The 20000-nt window shown below is 37.8% G+C and overlaps 1 protein-coding gene across 7 annotated transcripts in view; it reads right to left on the reverse strand.

Moving 5' to 3' along the window:
* The window catches only part of sytl2a (synaptotagmin-like 2a), a 149240-nt gene that overhangs the window by 55213 nt on the left and 74027 nt on the right, over nt 1-20000 (reverse strand). For all 7 annotated transcript variants that reach the window (XM_039744393.1, XM_039744391.1, XM_039744392.1 and 4 more), the window contains exons 3-4: nt 9362-9513; nt 3996-4119 (exon numbers count right to left, since the gene is read on the reverse strand). In XM_039744393.1, coding sequence (XP_039600327.1) covers nt 3996-4119; nt 9362-9513 — 276 coding nt within the window. The remainder of the gene's footprint in view (nt 1-3995; nt 4120-9361; nt 9514-20000) is intronic.

Raw genomic sequence — 20000 nt, forward strand, 5'->3', positions numbered from 1 at the left:
GTAAGTGTCGGCAAGGCAGCTGAAGCGCTGCATTATGGGATCTGTAGTTTATTGTGTTACCAGCGCTTCATATACCCGGGCTTTAATAACAATAATACAGTATATAAAATGATCTTGCGGGCCGGATATAATTACACGCCAGGCCGGATGTGGCCCGCGGCCCTTGAGTTTGACACATATGGACTAAATAGAACTTGAAAAGATATATTTTTTCAAATGTGATCGCAATTCAGATAGAGTTGACGCACACTACAGCCTGCATGCCTCAATGAGTCATCCTCCCCTCGCTCTTACTTTTTTACCGTTCATCTAATGATTACACCGAGTATGGCTTTACCAAAACAATCATTGATGGCTAATAAAGTATCCATTATTCGAGTATGTAGATCGGGATATATATATATATATATATATATATATATATATATATATATATATATATATATATATATATATATATATATATATATATATATATATACCGCGTATTGCAGCGGAGAAGTAGTGTGTTAAAAAAGCTATGAAAAAGAAAAGGGAACATTTTAAAATAACGTAACATGACTGTCAATATACAGTAATTGTTTTGTGAGTGTTACTGAGTGTTGCTGTCATCAAGGATTTGATTATCATTATTTCTTTCAATCAGGTTCGTATTTGTAGGATGTGTTGTGTTCAAGTTACATTCCGTGTTTGTCAATCGTTGTAAAGATAACAGGTTTCATTCATCGATTCGTTTCTTACTGCATCAATAAACAGCTCGTCTTCTTCTTTATCTGAGACCTGACACACTGCATGCACAGGTTTTTTTTACACTGTCTTCCTTTAGCGGGACATTGACTTTTTCCAACGTGTGCTTTGTTTCCGCAGTAGTTGGATTTATGAATATGCTTGTATGTATCAAACGCTTCATATTTTTTGCTGCCTTTTCAATTGTGTAATTCGGTTTTTGTTCCGCTCTTTGGAACTGTTGCTTTTTATCTGTGCACTGCGTCAGTTCACGTGAGCCACTCGGTGTACATGCATCGAAGGTTATGTCCATGGCTGTATTTAATGTTACCGTAGTCCTGGCACTTAAAACTTTCTCTCGCAGTTTCGCTGAGTTTGTGTCAAACACCACCCTGACCATCTCATCTTCCTCTCCATAAGCACAGTCCTTCACCCGTGAATATTTACCCGTGGCAGTTTGCTATTGGATTGCCGCTGACGGACGGCCTTATATGGGTGGGCACTAAATTACAAACACCAGCGGCAGCCTGTCTATGAACTTAATTTAAAGTGTAGGTTTACATCGTGCTTTGTTTCCGAAGTAGCAGAACTCATGAATATGGTTGTATATTTCACTCGCTCGCTTCTTATTGTTTCGCTGCCTTCTCAATTATATAATGCATGTTTTCTTAAGCGCTTTTTTGAGGTCTTCCTGGTTTTCTATGTACTGCGTGATTACGTGGAGGCGTGATGATGTCACACGAAACTCCGCCCCACGGCATTGAAGCTCATCTCCATTACAGTAAATGGAGAAAAACTGCTTCCAGTTATGACCATTACGCGTAGAATTTCGATATAAAACCTGCCCAACTTTTGTAAGGAAGCTGTAAGGAATGAACCTGCCAAATTTCAGCCTTCCACCCACACGGGAAGTTGGAGAATTAGTGATGAGTCAGTGAGTGAGTGAGGGCTTTGCCTTTTATTAGTATAGATAGAGAGATGTGTTCGCTGACAATATGATCGCCTTTTGGGGACAGACGCGGTGGGTCTTGTGTAGACTGGTGAGACGTCCCCGCCATTAATCGGCTGTGATGGCACTGTCAGTCTTCCACTCCTGTGCGTGTCTTCATAATCCGAGGTGAGGACCTCATAATCGTATACGTGCAAAAGAAAGTGTGAATCGCCTTAATATTATTTTGCCGTGGCGTAGAAAAGGAGTCCCGTGTTTGCACTTGTCTGGGCTATAGCGCAAGGGGAGGATGAAAAAAATTAAAAGTGCTCACTTTGACTTAAGGCAGAAGCGCAGTCAGCGTCTCAAAGGCCGGCACAGCTATGCACGCGCGCTGACTGCTCGACTTTTGCAGGGCAGAAGACCCCAGTTTTTGCAGACACGTTCATGATATCTCAGAGTCTCAGCGCTCTTTGGAGGTCATTCATATATATATATAGCAAAATATCCGCGCCTCACAGCGGAGAAGTAGTGTGTTAAAGAAGTAATGAAAAAGAAAAGGAAACATTTTAATAATAACGTAACATGATTGACATTATCATGAGTGTTGCTGTCATATATATGCCTGCCTAAATAAGTCACCCTTGCTTTGCTCTTACTTTTTTACCGTTCATTTAATCATGGCTAGTGGCGGAAAAATTATAAAATGGAAGGAGGATGGCTTTACCAAAACAATTATTGATGGCGAATCGATTATTCATAAACCTTTAATTGGTGATCTGTTTTTCTGTGTTAACCTCATATTTTTTCATACTTCTCAAACTAAGGTGGTGCGAGGGTAAAATTAATCGGGATGCGTTGATCAATGTAATCGGTTTACCAGGAAATCATGCATTGACAAAAGCTCCCCTTTGCTTGTAATGCAAAGTGTGATTAAATAGATTATTTTTTAATGCGTTATGGAGCACATGCATCGAAGCTTCTCAGCTGTGCTTGTGCTAAGAAAAGGAAAGATTTTAAAAATAACGTAACACGATTGTCAATGTGACCTTTTGTAAGTAGTGCCTGGAGGATTCAGTGTGTAGAAACTCTAGAGACAGCGTGTGTATTAACTTGTGGATTTTTCTGTGAGTATTTGGTAGCAGTCTGATGAAGTTGCTTCGGAAGACGGCGTTAGACGCGGAGCTCAGCTCAGAGCAAAATGAGGTGGGAGGAGAGATGATGACGTGACTCCCCCACCCGCCTTAACTGTCAATCCCCCACAAACACAGTCTCTCGGAATTTGCATAAGCACACCCCTTCACCTACAATTTTAACTTAGTTACAAAGTGATCAAAACTCTCGTTTATATCCTGCGTCCTCTCATTAAACTTGTATCCCGCATTACCTGTGGGCATGTGAAACGCCAGCGGTAGCCTGTCTATGAACTTAATTTAAAGTTTAGGTTTACACCTTGCTTTCTTTCCGAGGTAGCAGCACTCATGAATATGGTAGTATATGTCACTCGCTCGCTTCTTATTGTTTTTCGCTGCCTTCTCAATTATATAATGCATGTTTTCTTAAGCGCTTTTTGGAGGTCTTCCTGGTTTTCTACGCACTGAGTGAGTGAGTGAGTGAGGGCTTTGCCTTTTATTAGTATAGATAAATCTAGATGACTGAGGTTGCACACAAAAAGCTGTAGCATTTAACTGATAAATAATAAATTCTCATGGTTATAAACCTGGTGGTGATGATATGTCTTGGTAGTTCATATTGTTTCCTACATTACATGCTGTAGTTGTGGAATTCTGGAAGGGTTAAGCAGAAAAACAGGAGGTACACTTTTTGTTTGAGCATGATTTTTATTGCCTAATAATTATTCTTGCTTTTCACATAAAATGAAGCAACTAACAACCACACATGATTATATACTTGTACACTACTTAATGTATGACTACTTGAGTACTGGGATATAATGCAGTATTGTTATCAAAAACTTGCCACAAAGTAACAAAAAGTATGCCAGTTATACAAATGCTGAATAAAGTGGAAAAAGGTCGACTGCATTCAATAATTTGTCCACTATATAATCACAACTTTTTACAGAGCTCACACACGTGAAAAGGCATTACCTAGTTAAAAATATAAGTATAGAAACAGAATATACATATAGTTCTATATAAGTCTGTGTGAACATTAGTTAGTTCCAAAAATAAATTATCCCTTTGGATTTGAAGACAAGAGGTGGTGCCCAGTAAAATGGAAAAAATAAAAAGTTATTATCTGATACACTGTATGATGGGTGTAGCCGGCCAGTCTATAAATTGCAAGAAATTAATACATGAGGAACATTGATTATTACCTTTCCAAAGGCAACTCCTCCTCTGGTTGTTCAATAAGCCCTTCTAGTTCAGGAGGAAGGAACACATCCTTGTTTACAGTATTCACCCAGCTGGGCTTTTCACCTCGGCTCTGACTTAACTCATCTGTGAATTAATAATAAGAAAATGCACACTACGGTGGAAGATGACACAAGATATATTAAAACCTAATAGACCAAACATCAGTTGATACAAATTGTACTAAAGCACATTTCACATTCTTCATTTGGCTTTTGGGACCAATACATTGATAGGTATGAAAAACGAGTTCCGGTTTAGGAGATGTGTAGAGAGATTTAGGGCCAGCCTCTTCAGAGAACCTCAAGTTGAATTTACTGAATTCTAACTTCAGGCTTTAATGCTACATTTTAATTCCACCAGACAAAGATACTGTATATCGTTGGCTGTGAGACTTAGAAAATGAGATTTGTTTTCACTATTTCAACATGCAAAACTATGGCTGGTGGCGAGCTACATAACCTTGAGTTGGAGAGCCTGTCAAACTTACTAACTGCAGTTGTTACAGTTTGTTGCATCAAGGAAGTCAGATTACACAGCTAGAAATCACAGGGGATGATGGATTACACAACATCTTAGCATAGTTTAAAATTTCCAAAGTACTGGAAGCTCCACATATTTTGACAGTTTATGTGTTATCTGACAGTGCTGGGACTGTATAAAATGTGTTCTAGGTATTTAGAGTTCAGTCACACTCTTGGTCTGTCTTTATTTTGTCTCCATTCTGCTATGGCACGAAAAACATGAAATATTGGATACACAAGCCTCTTTTCTGGTGGCTTGATCTAAAACACTCATTTCTCTTTTTATCTTGTGCTAATATTGTACGCATTGTACTTCAAGCTTAGTGCAAATTGCTTTCCCACACAAACGCATACCCCTACATGGTAAGTTGCAGACTGCTATGACTGAGTCACTGAGGTTGTCACAGTACAAAAGAAGCAGTCATGGGAGCACAACACAACCTGATACAATTACTAAGATTATGCAAATAAAGAACAGAACTGAAAATTGCTGGAAAAGTTGTGTAGTGTGAAGGGGACGTTAACTAAAGTTCACAACTAATAAATTCATTAACAAATGTTACTTTGGATTTTTCTCAGGTGTGGCCCTGCCTGAGCTCACTGAGCAAGAATCTTCCCTTATAGTTCACCATCTTTAAAGTGACTGAACTACAGAAGTGTTGTACTCTGTGAGTAATAGTAATGGCAAAGTCCTGTAGGTTTTTCTCTTATGTGTTTATCCAGATTTTGCAATCAATTATCTAGCCCACCCTTCCAGATGTTAAACACTGCAGCATCTCCACAAAATTAGTTTAGCAATGATCTTACTTATTTTAAAAAGAGAGGTAGTTGCCCTCTGATTGTTCAAACTACCACCATATTTGTTTTTAGAAAACTCTGATGCAAAGCTGCTGGCAAAACCACTTGCCCGGTATTTAAACTTCTCATCCACAAATTAAATCGGCCTGATCCAAACTTTGTTCATTAATATGATCAAAACTTTTTATTCTTCTTCGGGAATTATACTTACCATAATTATTACTTATATTACTTATAAATTTCAATATCTTTTAACCTTTTTGCATTCATATATGTGACAGAGGGCGGCACGGTGGCGCAGTGGTAGCGCTGCTGCCTCGCAGTTAGGAGACCCGGGTTCGCTTCCTGGGTCCTCCCTGCGTGGAGTTTGCATGTTCTCCCCGTGTCTGCGTGGGTTTCCTCCGGCGCCTCCGGTTTCCTCCCACAATCCAAAGACATGCAGGTTAGGTGGATTGGCGGTTCTAAATTGGCCCTAGTGTGTGCTTGGTGTGTGGGTGTGTTTGTGTGTGTCCTGCGGTGGGTTGGCACCCTGCCCTGGATTGGTTCCTGCCTTGTGCCCTGTGTTAGCTGGGATTGGCTCCAGCAGACCCCCTTGACCCTGTATTCGGATTCAGCGGGTTAGAAAATGGATGGATGGATGGATATGTGACAGATAAGGCTGTCCTTTATTCCCTTTAACTATTCTCTTGATCCTCTCTAAACACTGCCATATTTTGCAAAGTTTAAAAGAACCATTTTCCTCTCCTCTTTTCATCATCTCAATATCATATCAGAACATTAGAAAAATTGTGACAAGAACTGAACCAACAAGTCTGCAGATTCTATTAATTCAGATTCTCCAAAATAACACCAAATCTAGATCTTAAGTTCCCTAAAGTCCTACTTTCCACCAGACTATTTCGTCATTTATTCCATGTGTCTATGGCTGGTTGTATGAAAAATTTTAACAATTGAAATTTACCTTTAAAATGTTTCCAACTGTAACCCTGAGCTCTTGTTGAAGAATTCATTTTAAAGTAACTGCTTGTATTAACTACATATTCCCTTCAGAATTTTAAACACTTCAATCATGACACCTCTTAATCTCTTCGCTTAAACTGAAAAGGTTCTACTCCTTCAGTCTCTCCTAAATCATCATATATTGTTCCCTACTTTAAGTTTGTCAGCACCACACTTCCTGTTCTCTGATACTTCTATTCTGTTTTCTCAAGAATTCTAAAAGCTGCTTATATACTATATATATATATATATATATATATTCTCATATCTTGACCATCATCAAATTCTTCCATGAGAACCCTGACTGATTGAGGTCATTTATGTTAGGTAAAATGCCTAGAGGGGGCTGGTCTCGTGGCCTGGAACCCCTGCAGATTTTATTTTTTTCTCCTCCTGTCTGGAGGTTTTTTGTTTTTTTTTTTCCCTGTCCTCCCTGGCCATCGGACCTAACTGTTATTCTATGTTTATTAGTGCTCCCTAATTTTAGTTATTTATTCTGTCTTTTTTCTCTTTCTTCATCATGTAAAGCACTTTGAGCTACAAAATAAAATATAAATAAATGTTGTTGTTGAAGACAAAGTATTTCTAGACATGACTTTTTTTTCGATGTGTGGGAATGCAGTATTGTACCATCATAACCATGAGCCATTTTATATGAAGTTATTATTCATGTTTACTTTGTCTTCTGGAGTAATTTGTTTGTTTTTATGCACGAGTCCAGTACTGACTGTCATTTGGTACTACTACTGAAAAGCTAGAACCATTATGTTTTTGGAACATTTGTATTGACTGGATTCTGAAAATATGGGCTCTTTTGACATCCCTGAACACAACATCTCTCAGCTTTTATTAAGAAGACTAAGTAATGATGCCTTTATTTTCATAAACTAATGTCTGTACCCGTGCTTACCAACTTCTACAGATAAACACTAGAAACCATTATCACTGGCTTGTTAACATTATGGTACTGAACCTACTCATCTCAGTATAACAAAGCACTGCAAAGGATGGTAAAGTTGATAGAGAAAATTAAAGACACACAGCTTCCTTCTGCTCATTGTATATATGACAAATGCTGCGTAAGAAAGGTAATCTCTAGTATTACAAATCTCAGCCATTAAACACTGTGACTTCTAGAACCTGTTCCAGTAGATTCATTGTTTACCCACAGGTCATAAAGTTAGTTAACATTACAGCTCCATATGTTATCAAAAACATATTTGCCTCTTGTATATAAAGTATATTGTCTATGTAAGTGTATTCAAGGTATGATGTATTCACTGGGTTTGCTCTTTTATTGTGAAACTTACATTACTGATAATAGTTTGTGACTGACATGCAAGTAAGAATTTCACTGTACTATGTATACAATAGTAATCTTGAACTGAAATTACTTATTGCTTTGCGCCCTCCTCCATCATAACCTATCGTCTATGGGGAAAGAGTGAAAGCTTTAGAGTTGTGAAAAATTTCTCTCTCTGGTTTTCAACGGATCGTAACATTTTAGTAGCTCCTAATACCGAAAACATTAATATCTCGATGATTAGTGTATGGCTAAATGGAAAAATACCAAACTCCAAACTTAATCCTGTTATGAGAAGACAATGTGTTTTTTTTTTGTGCTTTTGGGCCAAATCATGTAAAAAGAACGAGACATTCTAGAGGAATCTCCAAGTACTGTACTTCTTCAATTAATTATGAATTCTTCTTGTCAATTGCTATCGCATTGATCTATTTTATTATCTGAAATCAGTAACAGATCGGTAAATAATTACTGAAATGTTATCAAATAGTTCTGGTAACTTGGTTCCTAGGGTGCAAAGCCTTCTGATGCTCACGTCCAAATTTTTTTGCATACGTCATAGGTAGAAAACACTGATACTACTACAAAACAGGATGAAAATCTATACCTGTAAAAACAACCTGTAATACAGCAGGTAAACAGAGCAAGATTCATGAGAGAAAAAGATGACTACTGTCAAAACCTCCGTGACATTCCCTAATCAAATTCCATTTATTTAAGCTATATCTTCTACATTAAAAATAATTTACAAAATGCACAAAAATATTCAACAATAAATTTTTATATTGTTAGTAGGTGCTTGCTCAAAAATGGATGTTTGGGGGAGGGGCTTGGGTTTTAGTAGGACAGAGATCATGGTATGGACACAACTGGGTTCATGTCTTGAGTCTGATTTAAGTCTACTGCCAAAAGTACAGACCTAGCAAAGGTCTTTCATTAGCAGCATTCAACAGGTTAAGCGCAGCTTTCTTAATACAGTTTGGTTGTATTGTTTCAAAACTGTATTCATTGTTGTTTAAACTATGTGACATAATGTATGCATAGTATATGATGCATTTTTGATTAAACAACACATTACATTCCCAAGGGATGTAGTGAAATAAGCTTTATCATGTGAGTGGGGTTCGGTGTCCACCATGGTGAACTGAGCATGATAGTCAGAGCGAGGGTCGCAAAAGATCCCCATGGTTATTAAAGAGCATTCATTTGAGCATGTTCCTCCCCTAGGTGAATTGAGCACATTCATGAGACTGGGGCAGTGAACAAGTGAGATCGTCAGAACAGCAACTCCTAGTGGTTGAAAAGCATTGACATACAGCACTAAAAAGTGACTATGGGTGTACCAAACATTTCCAAATACAGTTTAAATGGCACGTAATGAAAATTGCTATAGTTTACAAAGAAAAACTGAGAACAACATATATTTCTGTTGATATTGTTTTTACTATTATTACAGAAACCCACACCTTTGCTATGCATACCATAGGGCAATATATTCTTTACACTACAGTACCAAAACCTAAGTATACTTTATATCATTTTAATCTGCACTAATTGTGCATACATTTTTTATAAAAACTAATTGTTTAATATTCTCAGAATTGTAGTAAGCTTTTATAACATTTTAAGTAAGCAATTAAAAGTTGTTTTTTAATGATATGAAATAAAACTAGAGCTATTCAAAGTCTATAAAATCAGAACTTACAAAGAGTCACAGGTTTTTTTCTTCTCATGGATGCTCGAATGATATCTGAACCATGTATTTTGTCTCTGTGTCTCTTTGACTTGGCTTCATAAAACCACTCCCCTGTCATATACTTCAGTTTGTTCCCATCTTTCTCAGTCTTCTGTAATTTTCTGTAACAAAAAGTAAATAAAACAATTACACTCATTTGGTATGTTATTAAACACAAACCCTAGCTTATCATTTATATAAAAGAAGACACACTTTATGTAGAGTCTAAATATTAAGCATGATGTAGTCAGTTTAGACTAATAAAATACAAGTAAATAAATGTATTTTCCTGTAGTCAAGTCAAATTTATTGTCATGTGTACATAGAAAAATATTTTGTACCTGTCTCCTCAGAACATGTGAAAACCACATTAATAAATAAATCCATACCCCTCTCTCTCTCTCTCTATAAATAATAAAAAAAAAAATCCAATGTCTGTTTGTCTGTCTGCTTTTCACAAAAGAACTACTTAACGGATTTATATCAGGTTTTTTTTTCTATAATTTTCTTGAACATTCCAGTTGATTTTGCAACTTGTCTCATTGCGCTATGTATCATAGTTCGCTTGCAGGAGTTATATATTCTTGCTAATCCAAGACAGAGGCTGCAGGCCAAGGGGAGGGGGAAGCGTGACATCAGCATTGGGGAACTGGGCAGAGCCATCCTAACTCATGCGCCAGCCTCCGTGCGAATTGCTTTATCTCTGGCCACGTTCTGGAACAGACCTTGCCTTCCCTTAGCTAGCGATTCAGATTTATTATTTTTAAAGTCTGTCCTGTTTCACTATACACAGGCAGAGATGTGGGGGATGGCTAGTACATATAGTATACTTAGCATGCAACCAATAATATATTGGTATATTATATATTATATATATATATATATATATATATATATATATATATATATATATATATATATATATATATATAGACACACACACACACAGGGGGTCCTCAGGCTACGACACAGTTCCGTTCCTACAACGGTGATGTAACCTGAATTTTGGTGTAAGTCAAAACACTACCCTAGCCTAAGTCACATAACTATCCTAACGCATTTGCAAAATCATAATCTAGAAACATAAAAACCCAACTAAGCCACAGAAAAAGGAAAAGGGCATAAATATACTGTACTGTACTGTAGAAACGGGAAAAAATGAGAAGAAAAAAAAAAATCCTTCCATTTATACCTTCTCACGTCTCAATTTTCTAAAATTATGGGAGTGAACTTTGTAAACTTGAAATGTTGTATGTCGAGACGTTGTAACCTGAGGACCCCTGTATATGTGTGTATCTCTCTCTCTATTATTATATATGCTCAAAAAACCCATCAGCAGGACTGGTATCTGCTCCTTTGGACAAGGACAAACAGGATGAGCATTTCCAGAGCTCTACAAAATGACCTCCAGCAGGCCACTGGTGTGAATGTCTCTGACCAAACAATCAGAAACAGACTTCTTGAGGGTGGTCTGAGGGCCCAACGTCCTCTAGTGGGCCCTGTGCTCACAACCCAGCGCAGTGGAGCTCGATCGGCATTTACCATAGAATACCAGAATTGTCAGGTCCACCAATGGCACCTTGTGTTTTTCACAGATGAGAGCAGGTTCACTCCTGAGCACATGTGACAGAGGTTGAAGGGTCTGCAGAAGCCATGGAGAATGTTATGCCGTCTGTAACATCATTCGGCATGACCAGTTTGGTGGTGGGTCAGTGATGGTCTGGGGAGGCATATCCATGGAGGGACGCACAGACTTCTACAAGCTAGACAAAGACACCTTGACTGCCATTAGGTATCAGGATGAAATCCTTGGACCCATTGTCAGACCCTACGCTGGTGCAGTAGGTCCTGGTTTCTCCTAATGCACGACAATGCCCGGCCTCATGTGGCAAGAGTATGCAGGCAGTACCTGGAGGATGAAGGAATTGAAACAATTGAATGGCCTTCACGATCCCCTGACTTAAACCCAATAGAACTTCTGCGGGACATTATGTTTCGGTCCATTAGGCGCCGCCAGGTTGCTCCTCAGACTGTACAACAGCTCAGGGATGCCCTCATACAGATCTGGGAGGAAATGCCACAAGACACCATCCGTCGTCTCATTAGGAGCATGCCCCGACGTTGTCAAGCATGCATACAAGCTCGTGGGGGCCACACAAGATACTGAAAAGCATTTTGAGTAGCAGAAATTAAGTTTTTGAAAAATGGACTAGCCTGCCACATCTTCATTTCACTCTGATTTTAGGGTGTCTACACAATTGAGCCCTCTGTAGGCAGAAAACTTTTATTTCCATTAAAAGACTTGGCATCCTTTTGTTCCTAAGACATTGCCCTGTCGTTATTTGTATAGATATCCAACTTCATATTGAGATCTGATGTATCTAATGTGTTTCTTTAAAGTGTTCCTTTAATTTTTGTGAGCAGTGTATATATATATATATATATATATATATATATATATATATATATATATATATATATATATATATATATATATATATATATATATATATATATATATATATATATACACACACACACACACTAATAAAAGGCAAGCCCTCACTCACTCACTCACTGACTAACTCATCACTAATTCTCCAACTTCCCGTGTGGGTGGAAGGCTGAAATTTGGCAGGTTCATTCCTTACAGCTTCCTTACAAAAGTTGGGCAGGTTTAATATCGAAATTCTATGTGTAATGGTCATAACTGGAAGCAGTTTTCTCCATTTACTGTAATGGAAATGAGCTTCAGCGCCGGGGGGAGTTTCGTGTGACATCATCACGCCTCCCACATAATCACGCAGTACATAGAAAACCAGGAAGACCTCAAAAAGCGCTCAAGAAAACATGCATTATATAATTGAGAAGGCAGCTAAACAATAAGAAGGCGGCGAGTGACATATACAACTATATTCATGAGTTCTGCTACTGAAACAAAGCACAATGTAAACCTACACTTTAAATTTAGTTCATAGACAGGCTGCCGCTGGCTTTGTAATTTAGTGCCTGCCCATATAAGGCCGTCCGTCAGCTGACAATCCAATAGCAAACTGCCACAGGTAAATATTCACGGGTGAAGGACTGTGCTATGGAGAGGAAGATGAGATGGTCTGGGTGGTGTTTGACACAAACTCAGCGAAACTGCGAGAAAGTTTTAAGTGCCAGGACTAAGGTAACATTAAATAAAGCTATGGACATAGCACGAGATGCACTAGCACAGCTGGGAACCTTCGATGCAAAGTACACCGAAAGTGGTTCACGTGAACTGACGCAGTGCACAGATAAAAGCAACAGTTGCAAAGAGGCTGAACAAAACCAAATTACACAATTGAAAAGGCAGCAAAAATATGAAGGCGTCTGATAAGCATATTCATAAATGCAGCTACTGTGGAAACAAAGCACACGGTGGAAAAAGTCAATGTCCCGCTAAAGGAAGACAGTGTAAAACCCATCCATGCAGTGTGAGGTCTCAGATAAAGAAGAAGACGAGCTGTTTATTGATGCAGAAAGAAACGAATCGATGAATGAAACTTGTTATCTTTACAACGATTGACAAACACGGAATGTAACTTGAACACAACACATCCTACAAATTTGAACCTGATTGAAAGAAATAATGATAATCAAATCCTTGATGACAGCAACACTCAGTAACACTCACAAAACAAATACTGTATATTGACAGTCATGTTACGTTATTTTTAAAATGTTCCCTTTTCTTTCTACCTTTTAACACACTACTTCTCGCTAAGTACGGGTATATATATATATATATATATATATATATATATATATATATATATATATATATATATATATATATATGTATATGTATATATATATATATATATGTATATATATATATATATATATATATATATATATATATATATATATATATATATATATATATATATATATATATATATATATGTATATATATATGTATATATATATATCCCCTCTACATACTCGAATAATGGATACTTTATTACGCCATCAATGATTGTTTTGGTAAAGCCATACTGTGTAATCATTAGATGAACGGTAAAAAGTAAGAGCGAGGGGAGGATGACTCATTGAGGCATGCAGGCTGTAGTCGGCGTCAACTCTATCTGAATTGCTGATCACATTTGAAAAAATATATCTTTTCAAGTTCTATTTAGTCCATATGTGTCAAACTCAAGGGTCAGGGCCACATCCGCCCGGCGTAATTATATCCGCCCGCGATCATTTTATATACTGTATTATTGTTATTAAAGCCGGGTATATGAAGCGCTGGTAACACAATAAACTACAGATCCCATAATGCAGCGCTTCAGCTGCCTTGTCACACTTACGCTAATCAAGTCTACCTTATGATGCTGCAAGTTATTGCGAAGCTAGAGTTATTAAGCACTGAGTTTGCACGCGCCTTTGGTGACTTTGAAGAACAAAAAGTCCGCCTACATGCGGCTCGAACCTTGTGCATGTTTGGTAGCACATATCTGTGTGAGAAGCTCTTCTCAGTGATAAAGACTAACAAAACAGCACACAGGAGTCAGCCTCACTGATGAGCACCTGCAATCCATCCTGAGAATCTCCACAACACAGAACCTCACACCAAACAGAAACAACTTGTGGCCAAAAAAGATGCCAGGCGTCCAGCTCTAAAATGACATATGAGCAAAGACAACTGAATGATTTGATTTGTTATTGCACGTAAGAGCGGAGTCAACCGCTTTAACAAACAGCGTGTGCACTGATCAATGAAATAGCTGTGTTTGTATATATGTAGATATGTATGTATATGTATATATATGTTTATATATGTGTGTGTGTGTATGTATATATATATATATATATATGTATTTGTGTGTATATATGTGTGTGTATATATGTAGATATATATGTATGTATATATGTGTATATGTATAGATATGTATATCTATACTAATAAAAGGCAAAGCCCTCACTCACTCACTGACTCATCACTAATTCTCCAACTTCCGTGTGGGTGGAAGGCTGAAATTTGGCAGGTTCATTCCTTACAGCTTCCTTACAAAAGTTGGGCAGGTTTTATATCGAAATTCTACCCGTAATGGTCATAACTGGAAGCAGTTTTTCTCCATTTACTGTAATGGAGATGAACTTCAACGCTGCGTGAAGTGGAGTTTCGTGTGACATCATCACGCCTCCCACGTAATCACGCAGTACATAGAAAACCAGGAAGACCTCAAAAAGCGCTTAAGAAAACATGCATTATATAATTGAGAAGGCAGCGAAACAATAAGAAGCGGCGAGTGAAATATACAACCATATTCATGAGTTCTGCTACTCGAAACAAAGCACGATGTAAACCTACACTTTAAATTAAGTTCATAGACAGGCTGCGCTGGCGTTTGTAATTTAGTGCCCACCATATAAGGCCGTCCGTCAGCGGCAATCCAATAGCAAACTCCCACGGGTAAATATTCACGGGTGAAGGACTGTGCTTATGGAGAGGAAGATGAGATGGTCAGGGTGGTGTTTGACACAAACTCAGCGAAACTGCGAGAGAAAGATTTAAGTGCCAGGACTAAGGTAACATTAAATACAGCCATGGACATAGCACGAGATGGCACCAGCACAGCTGGGAACCTTCGATGCATGTACACTGAGCGGCTCCGCGGAACTGGCAGTGCACAGATAAAAGGCAACAGTTCCAGAGCGCTGAACAAAAACCGAATTACACAATTGAAAAGGCAGCAAAAAATATGAAGCGTTTGATACATACAAGCATATTCATAAATCCAACTACTGCGAAACAAAGCACACGTTGGAAAAAGTCAATGTCCCGCTAAAGGAAGACAGTGTAAAAAAACCCGTGCATGCAGTGTGTCAGGTCTCAGATAAAGAAGAAGACAGAGCTGTTTATTGATGCAGTAAAAACGAATCGATGAATGAAACCTGTCATCTTTACAACGATTGACAAACACGGAATGTAACTTGAACACAACACATCCTACAAATACGAACCTGATTGAAAGAAATAATGATAATCAAATCCTTGATGACAGCAACACTCAGTAACACTCACAAAACAATTACTGTATATTGACAATCATATTCGTTATTTTTAAAATGTTCCCTTTTCTTTTCATAACTTCTACTTCTCCACTGCGATACGGGTATATATATAAATGTATATATATACCCGATCTACAATACATACTATGCATAGACAAGCCATACTGTGGCAATTGTAGAGTCTTAAGCCTCTACGCCGACATTGAGGTTCGATTCGAGAGGGATGCACTGAGTATGTACAGCTACCGATTCATTTTACCTTAGCATCTCCTTGGTTTGGGGCATATGAAAAAATATTTGGTTAACGCAGAATCATATTACGTTATTTTTAAAATGTTTCCCTTTATTAGCACAAGCACAGCTGAGAAGCTTGATGCATGTACTCCATAACGCGTTAAAAATAAGCGCATTTAATCACACTTTCAATTCCAAAAGCGGGAACTTTTGTCAATGCATGATTTCCTGGTACATCCATTACACTGATGCACACATCACAGCTACAAAAATGTTAGAGTCGGAATAAAGCGCGTTCCTACGACTGATCATTTCGACTACCCGAGCGAAGCCTTGATAAAAGCATGGTTTTGTGCACACTGAAAAGCAAGCAAAATTAGATGCATTACAGAAAGCGGACTTTGTGGCTCTTACTGGGGATCATTGGACTTCCGTGACCGTTAGTAATTCTAATTACAAAATGTTCAATGATCACACTGTTTTAGCCTAATGTACAAAATAATTTTGGCTAAGGTTACTCAGAGTTTAAAGATTAAGTTGGTCAAATTACCTTTTATGTTTCTGACTTATTTTTTTAAGAAGAAAAACTGCACTTTAGGTTGAAATTTTGGTTATTATTATTTAAAGACAATACTATTCTGAAAATCTACTTAAAGTACTTAAACTACCACTTTATTTTTAAGTCTGCCCAATTTTAACCAGGGATGATATTTTTGTTTCTGTTTTGAATTCAAATGCAGTTTAAAGGCTTTTTTTCAGAAATTAAAACAGCTTCAGTTTACAATATTCATGTACATGTCTATTATTTGATTCTGTCGCCCACTAAAACACTTTTAAATTAAAAAAAAAACATTTGCGATTTGGGGCAAACTTACGTGTGCGATTACATACGATTAATCAAGATTAATTCTTACACAGCCTCTAATTAATTGGATTAATTTTTTAATCGAGTCCCACCTAATATATATATATGTGTGATATATATATGTAGATTGTATATATATATATGTGTATATACAGTATATATGTAGATATGTATATGTTGTATATACAGTATGTATATATATGTGTGTATATGTATATATATGTATGTGTATATATATATATATATATATATATATAACTATATATATATATAACTGTGTATATATATATATATGTATAGATGTGTATATATATATATATATATATATATAAACTGCTCAAAAAATTAAAGGAACACTTTGAAAACACATCAGATCTCAATGGGAAAAAGAAATCCTCCTGGATATCTATACTGATATAGACTGGGTAATGTGTTAGGAGCGAAAGGATGCCACATCGTTTGATGGAAATGAAAATGATCAACCTACAGAGCCCTGAATTCAAAGGCGCCCCAAAAATCAGAGTGAAAAAATTATGTGGCAGGCTAGTCCATTTTGCCAAAATTTAATTGCAGCAACTCAAAATTGTGCAGTACTTTGTATGGCCCCTGTTTTCTAGTATACATGCCTGACAACATCGGTGCATACTTCTAATGAGATGACAGATGGTGTTGTGGGGGATCTCCTCCCAGATCTGGACCAGGGCATCACTGAGCTCCTGGACAGTCTGAGGTGCAACCTGGTGGCATTGGATGGACCAAAACATAATGTCCCAGAGGTGTTCTATTGGATTTAGGTCAGGAAAGTGTGGTGGCCAGTCAATGGTATCAATTCCTTCATCCTCCAGGAACTGCCTGCATACTCTCACCACATGAGGCCAGGAATTGTCGTGCACCAGGAGCCACTGTACCAGCATAGGGTCTGACAATGGGTCCAAGGATTTCATCCTGATACCTAATGGCAGCCAAGGTGCCTTTGTCAAGCCTGTAGCGGTCTGTGTGACCCTCCATGGATATGCCTCCCCAGACAATCATTAACCCACCACCAAACTGCTCATGCTGAATGATGTTACAGGCAGCATAATGTTCTCCATGGCTTCTCCAGACCCTTTCACTTCTGTCACGTGCTCAGGGTGAACCTGCTCTCATCTGTAAAAAGCACAGGGCACCAGTGGTGCATCTTCCAATTCTGGTATTCTATGGCGAATGCCAATCGAGCTGCATGCTGCTGGGCAGTGAGCTCAGGGCCCATTAGAGGACATGGGGCCCTTGGGTCACCCTCATGAAGTCTTTCTGGTTGTTTGGTCAGAGACATTCACACCAGTGGCCTGCTGGAGGTCATTTTGTAGGGCTCTGGCAGTGCTCATCCTGTTCCTCCTTGCCCAAAGGAGCAGATACTGGTCCTGCTGATGGGTTATGGACCTTCTATGGCCCTCTCCAGCTCTCCTAGAGTAACTGCTTGTCTCCTAGAATCTCCTCCATGCCCTTGAGACTGTGCAGGAGACACAGCAAACCTTCTGGCAATGACACGTATTGATGTGCCATCCTGGAGAAGTTGGACTACCTGTGCAACCTCTGTAGGGTCCAGGTATCACCTCGTGCTACCAGTAGTGACACTGACTGTAGCCAAATGCAAAACTAGTGAAGAAACAGTCAGAAAAGATGAGGAGGGAAAAATGTCAGTGGCCTCCACCTGTTAAACCATTCCTGTTTTGGGGGTCATCTCATTGTTGCCCCTCTAGTGCATCTGTTGTTAATTTCATTAACACCACAGCAGCTGAAACTGATTAACAACCCCTCTGCTACTTAACTGACCAGATTAATATCCCATAAGTTTCATTGACTTTATGCTATACTCTGATTAAAAGTGGTCCTTTAATTCTTTTGAGCAGTATATATATATATATATATATATATATATATAAATATATATATATATAAATATATAATATATATAGCAAAATACCTACAGATTGGCAGGAGAAGTAAAAAGAAAAGGAAGCATTTTAATAATGATTGACAATGTAATTGTTTTGTCATTGTCATGAGTGTTGCTTGGCATATATATATATATATATATATATATATATATATATATATACTGTATATACACACAGACACATATATAAACATATATATATAAACATATATATATAAATATATATATATATATATATATATATATAAATATATATATATATATATATATATATATATATACATACATACAGATATATATATATATATATATATATATATAAATAGATAGATATGACAACAACACTCATATCAATGACAAAACAATTACATTAACAATCATGTTACGTTATTTTTAAAAATTTTTCCTTTTCTTTTTACATTGCCTTCTTTAACACACTACTTCTCCGCTGTGAGCCTTGGAATATTCTGCTAGTATATATATATATGTTTGTGTGTAAATAAATAAATAAATAAATAAATAAATAAATAAATATATATATATATATGACAACAACACTCATCACTCACAACAGTGACAACACAATTACATTGACAATCAGGTTACGTTATTTTCAAAATGTTTCCTTTTCTTTTTATTGCTTCTTTAACACACTACTTCTCCTGCTGGCGCCTTGGTATTTTGTTAGTACAGTAATAAAAGGCAAATCCCTCACTGACTGACTGACTGACTCATCACTAATTCTCCAAGTTCCGTGTGGGTAGAAGGCTGAAATTTGGCAGGCTCATTCCTTACAGCTTCCTTACAAAAGTTGGGCAGGTTTCCTTTCGAAATTCTACATGTAATGTTCATAACTGGAAGGTATTTATCTCTATTTACTGTAATGGAGTTGAGCTCGAAAGCCGTGGGGGGAGTTTCGTGTGACATCATCACGCCTCCCACGTAATCACGTGAACTGACTGTCAACATGCGTAGAAACCAGGAAGACCTCCAAAAAGTGCTGAAGAAAATATGCATTATATAATTGAGAAGGCAGCGAAACAATAAGAAGCGAGCGAGTGACATATACTACCATATTCATGAGTGCTGCTACTTCGGAAACAAAGCACGGTGTAAACCTAAACTTTAAATTAAGATCATAGACAGGCTGCCGCTGGCATTGTCATACCCACGGGTAATGCGGGATACAAGTTTAATGAGAGGATGCAGGATACAAACGAGAGTTTTGATCACTTTGTAACTAAGTTAAAATTGCAGGTGAAGGACTGTGCTTATGCAAATTCCGAGACTGTGTTTGTGGGGATTGACAGTTAAGGCGGGTGGGGGAGTCACGTCATCATCTCCCCTCCCATTTACCTAATTTCGCTCTGAGCTGAGCTCCGCGGCTAACACAGTCTTTCGAAGCAACTTCGTCACACTGCCACGAAATACTCACAGAAAAATCCACAAGTTAATACACACGCTGTCTCTAGAGTTTGTCCACACTGAATCCTCCAGGCACTACTTACAAAAGGTTACATTGG

The sequence above is a fragment of the Polypterus senegalus genome, chromosome 2 (genome assembly GCF_016835505.1).
Source record: "Polypterus senegalus isolate Bchr_013 chromosome 2, ASM1683550v1, whole genome shotgun sequence".
Lineage (NCBI taxonomy): Eukaryota > Metazoa > Chordata > Cladistia > Polypteriformes > Polypteridae > Polypterus > Polypterus senegalus.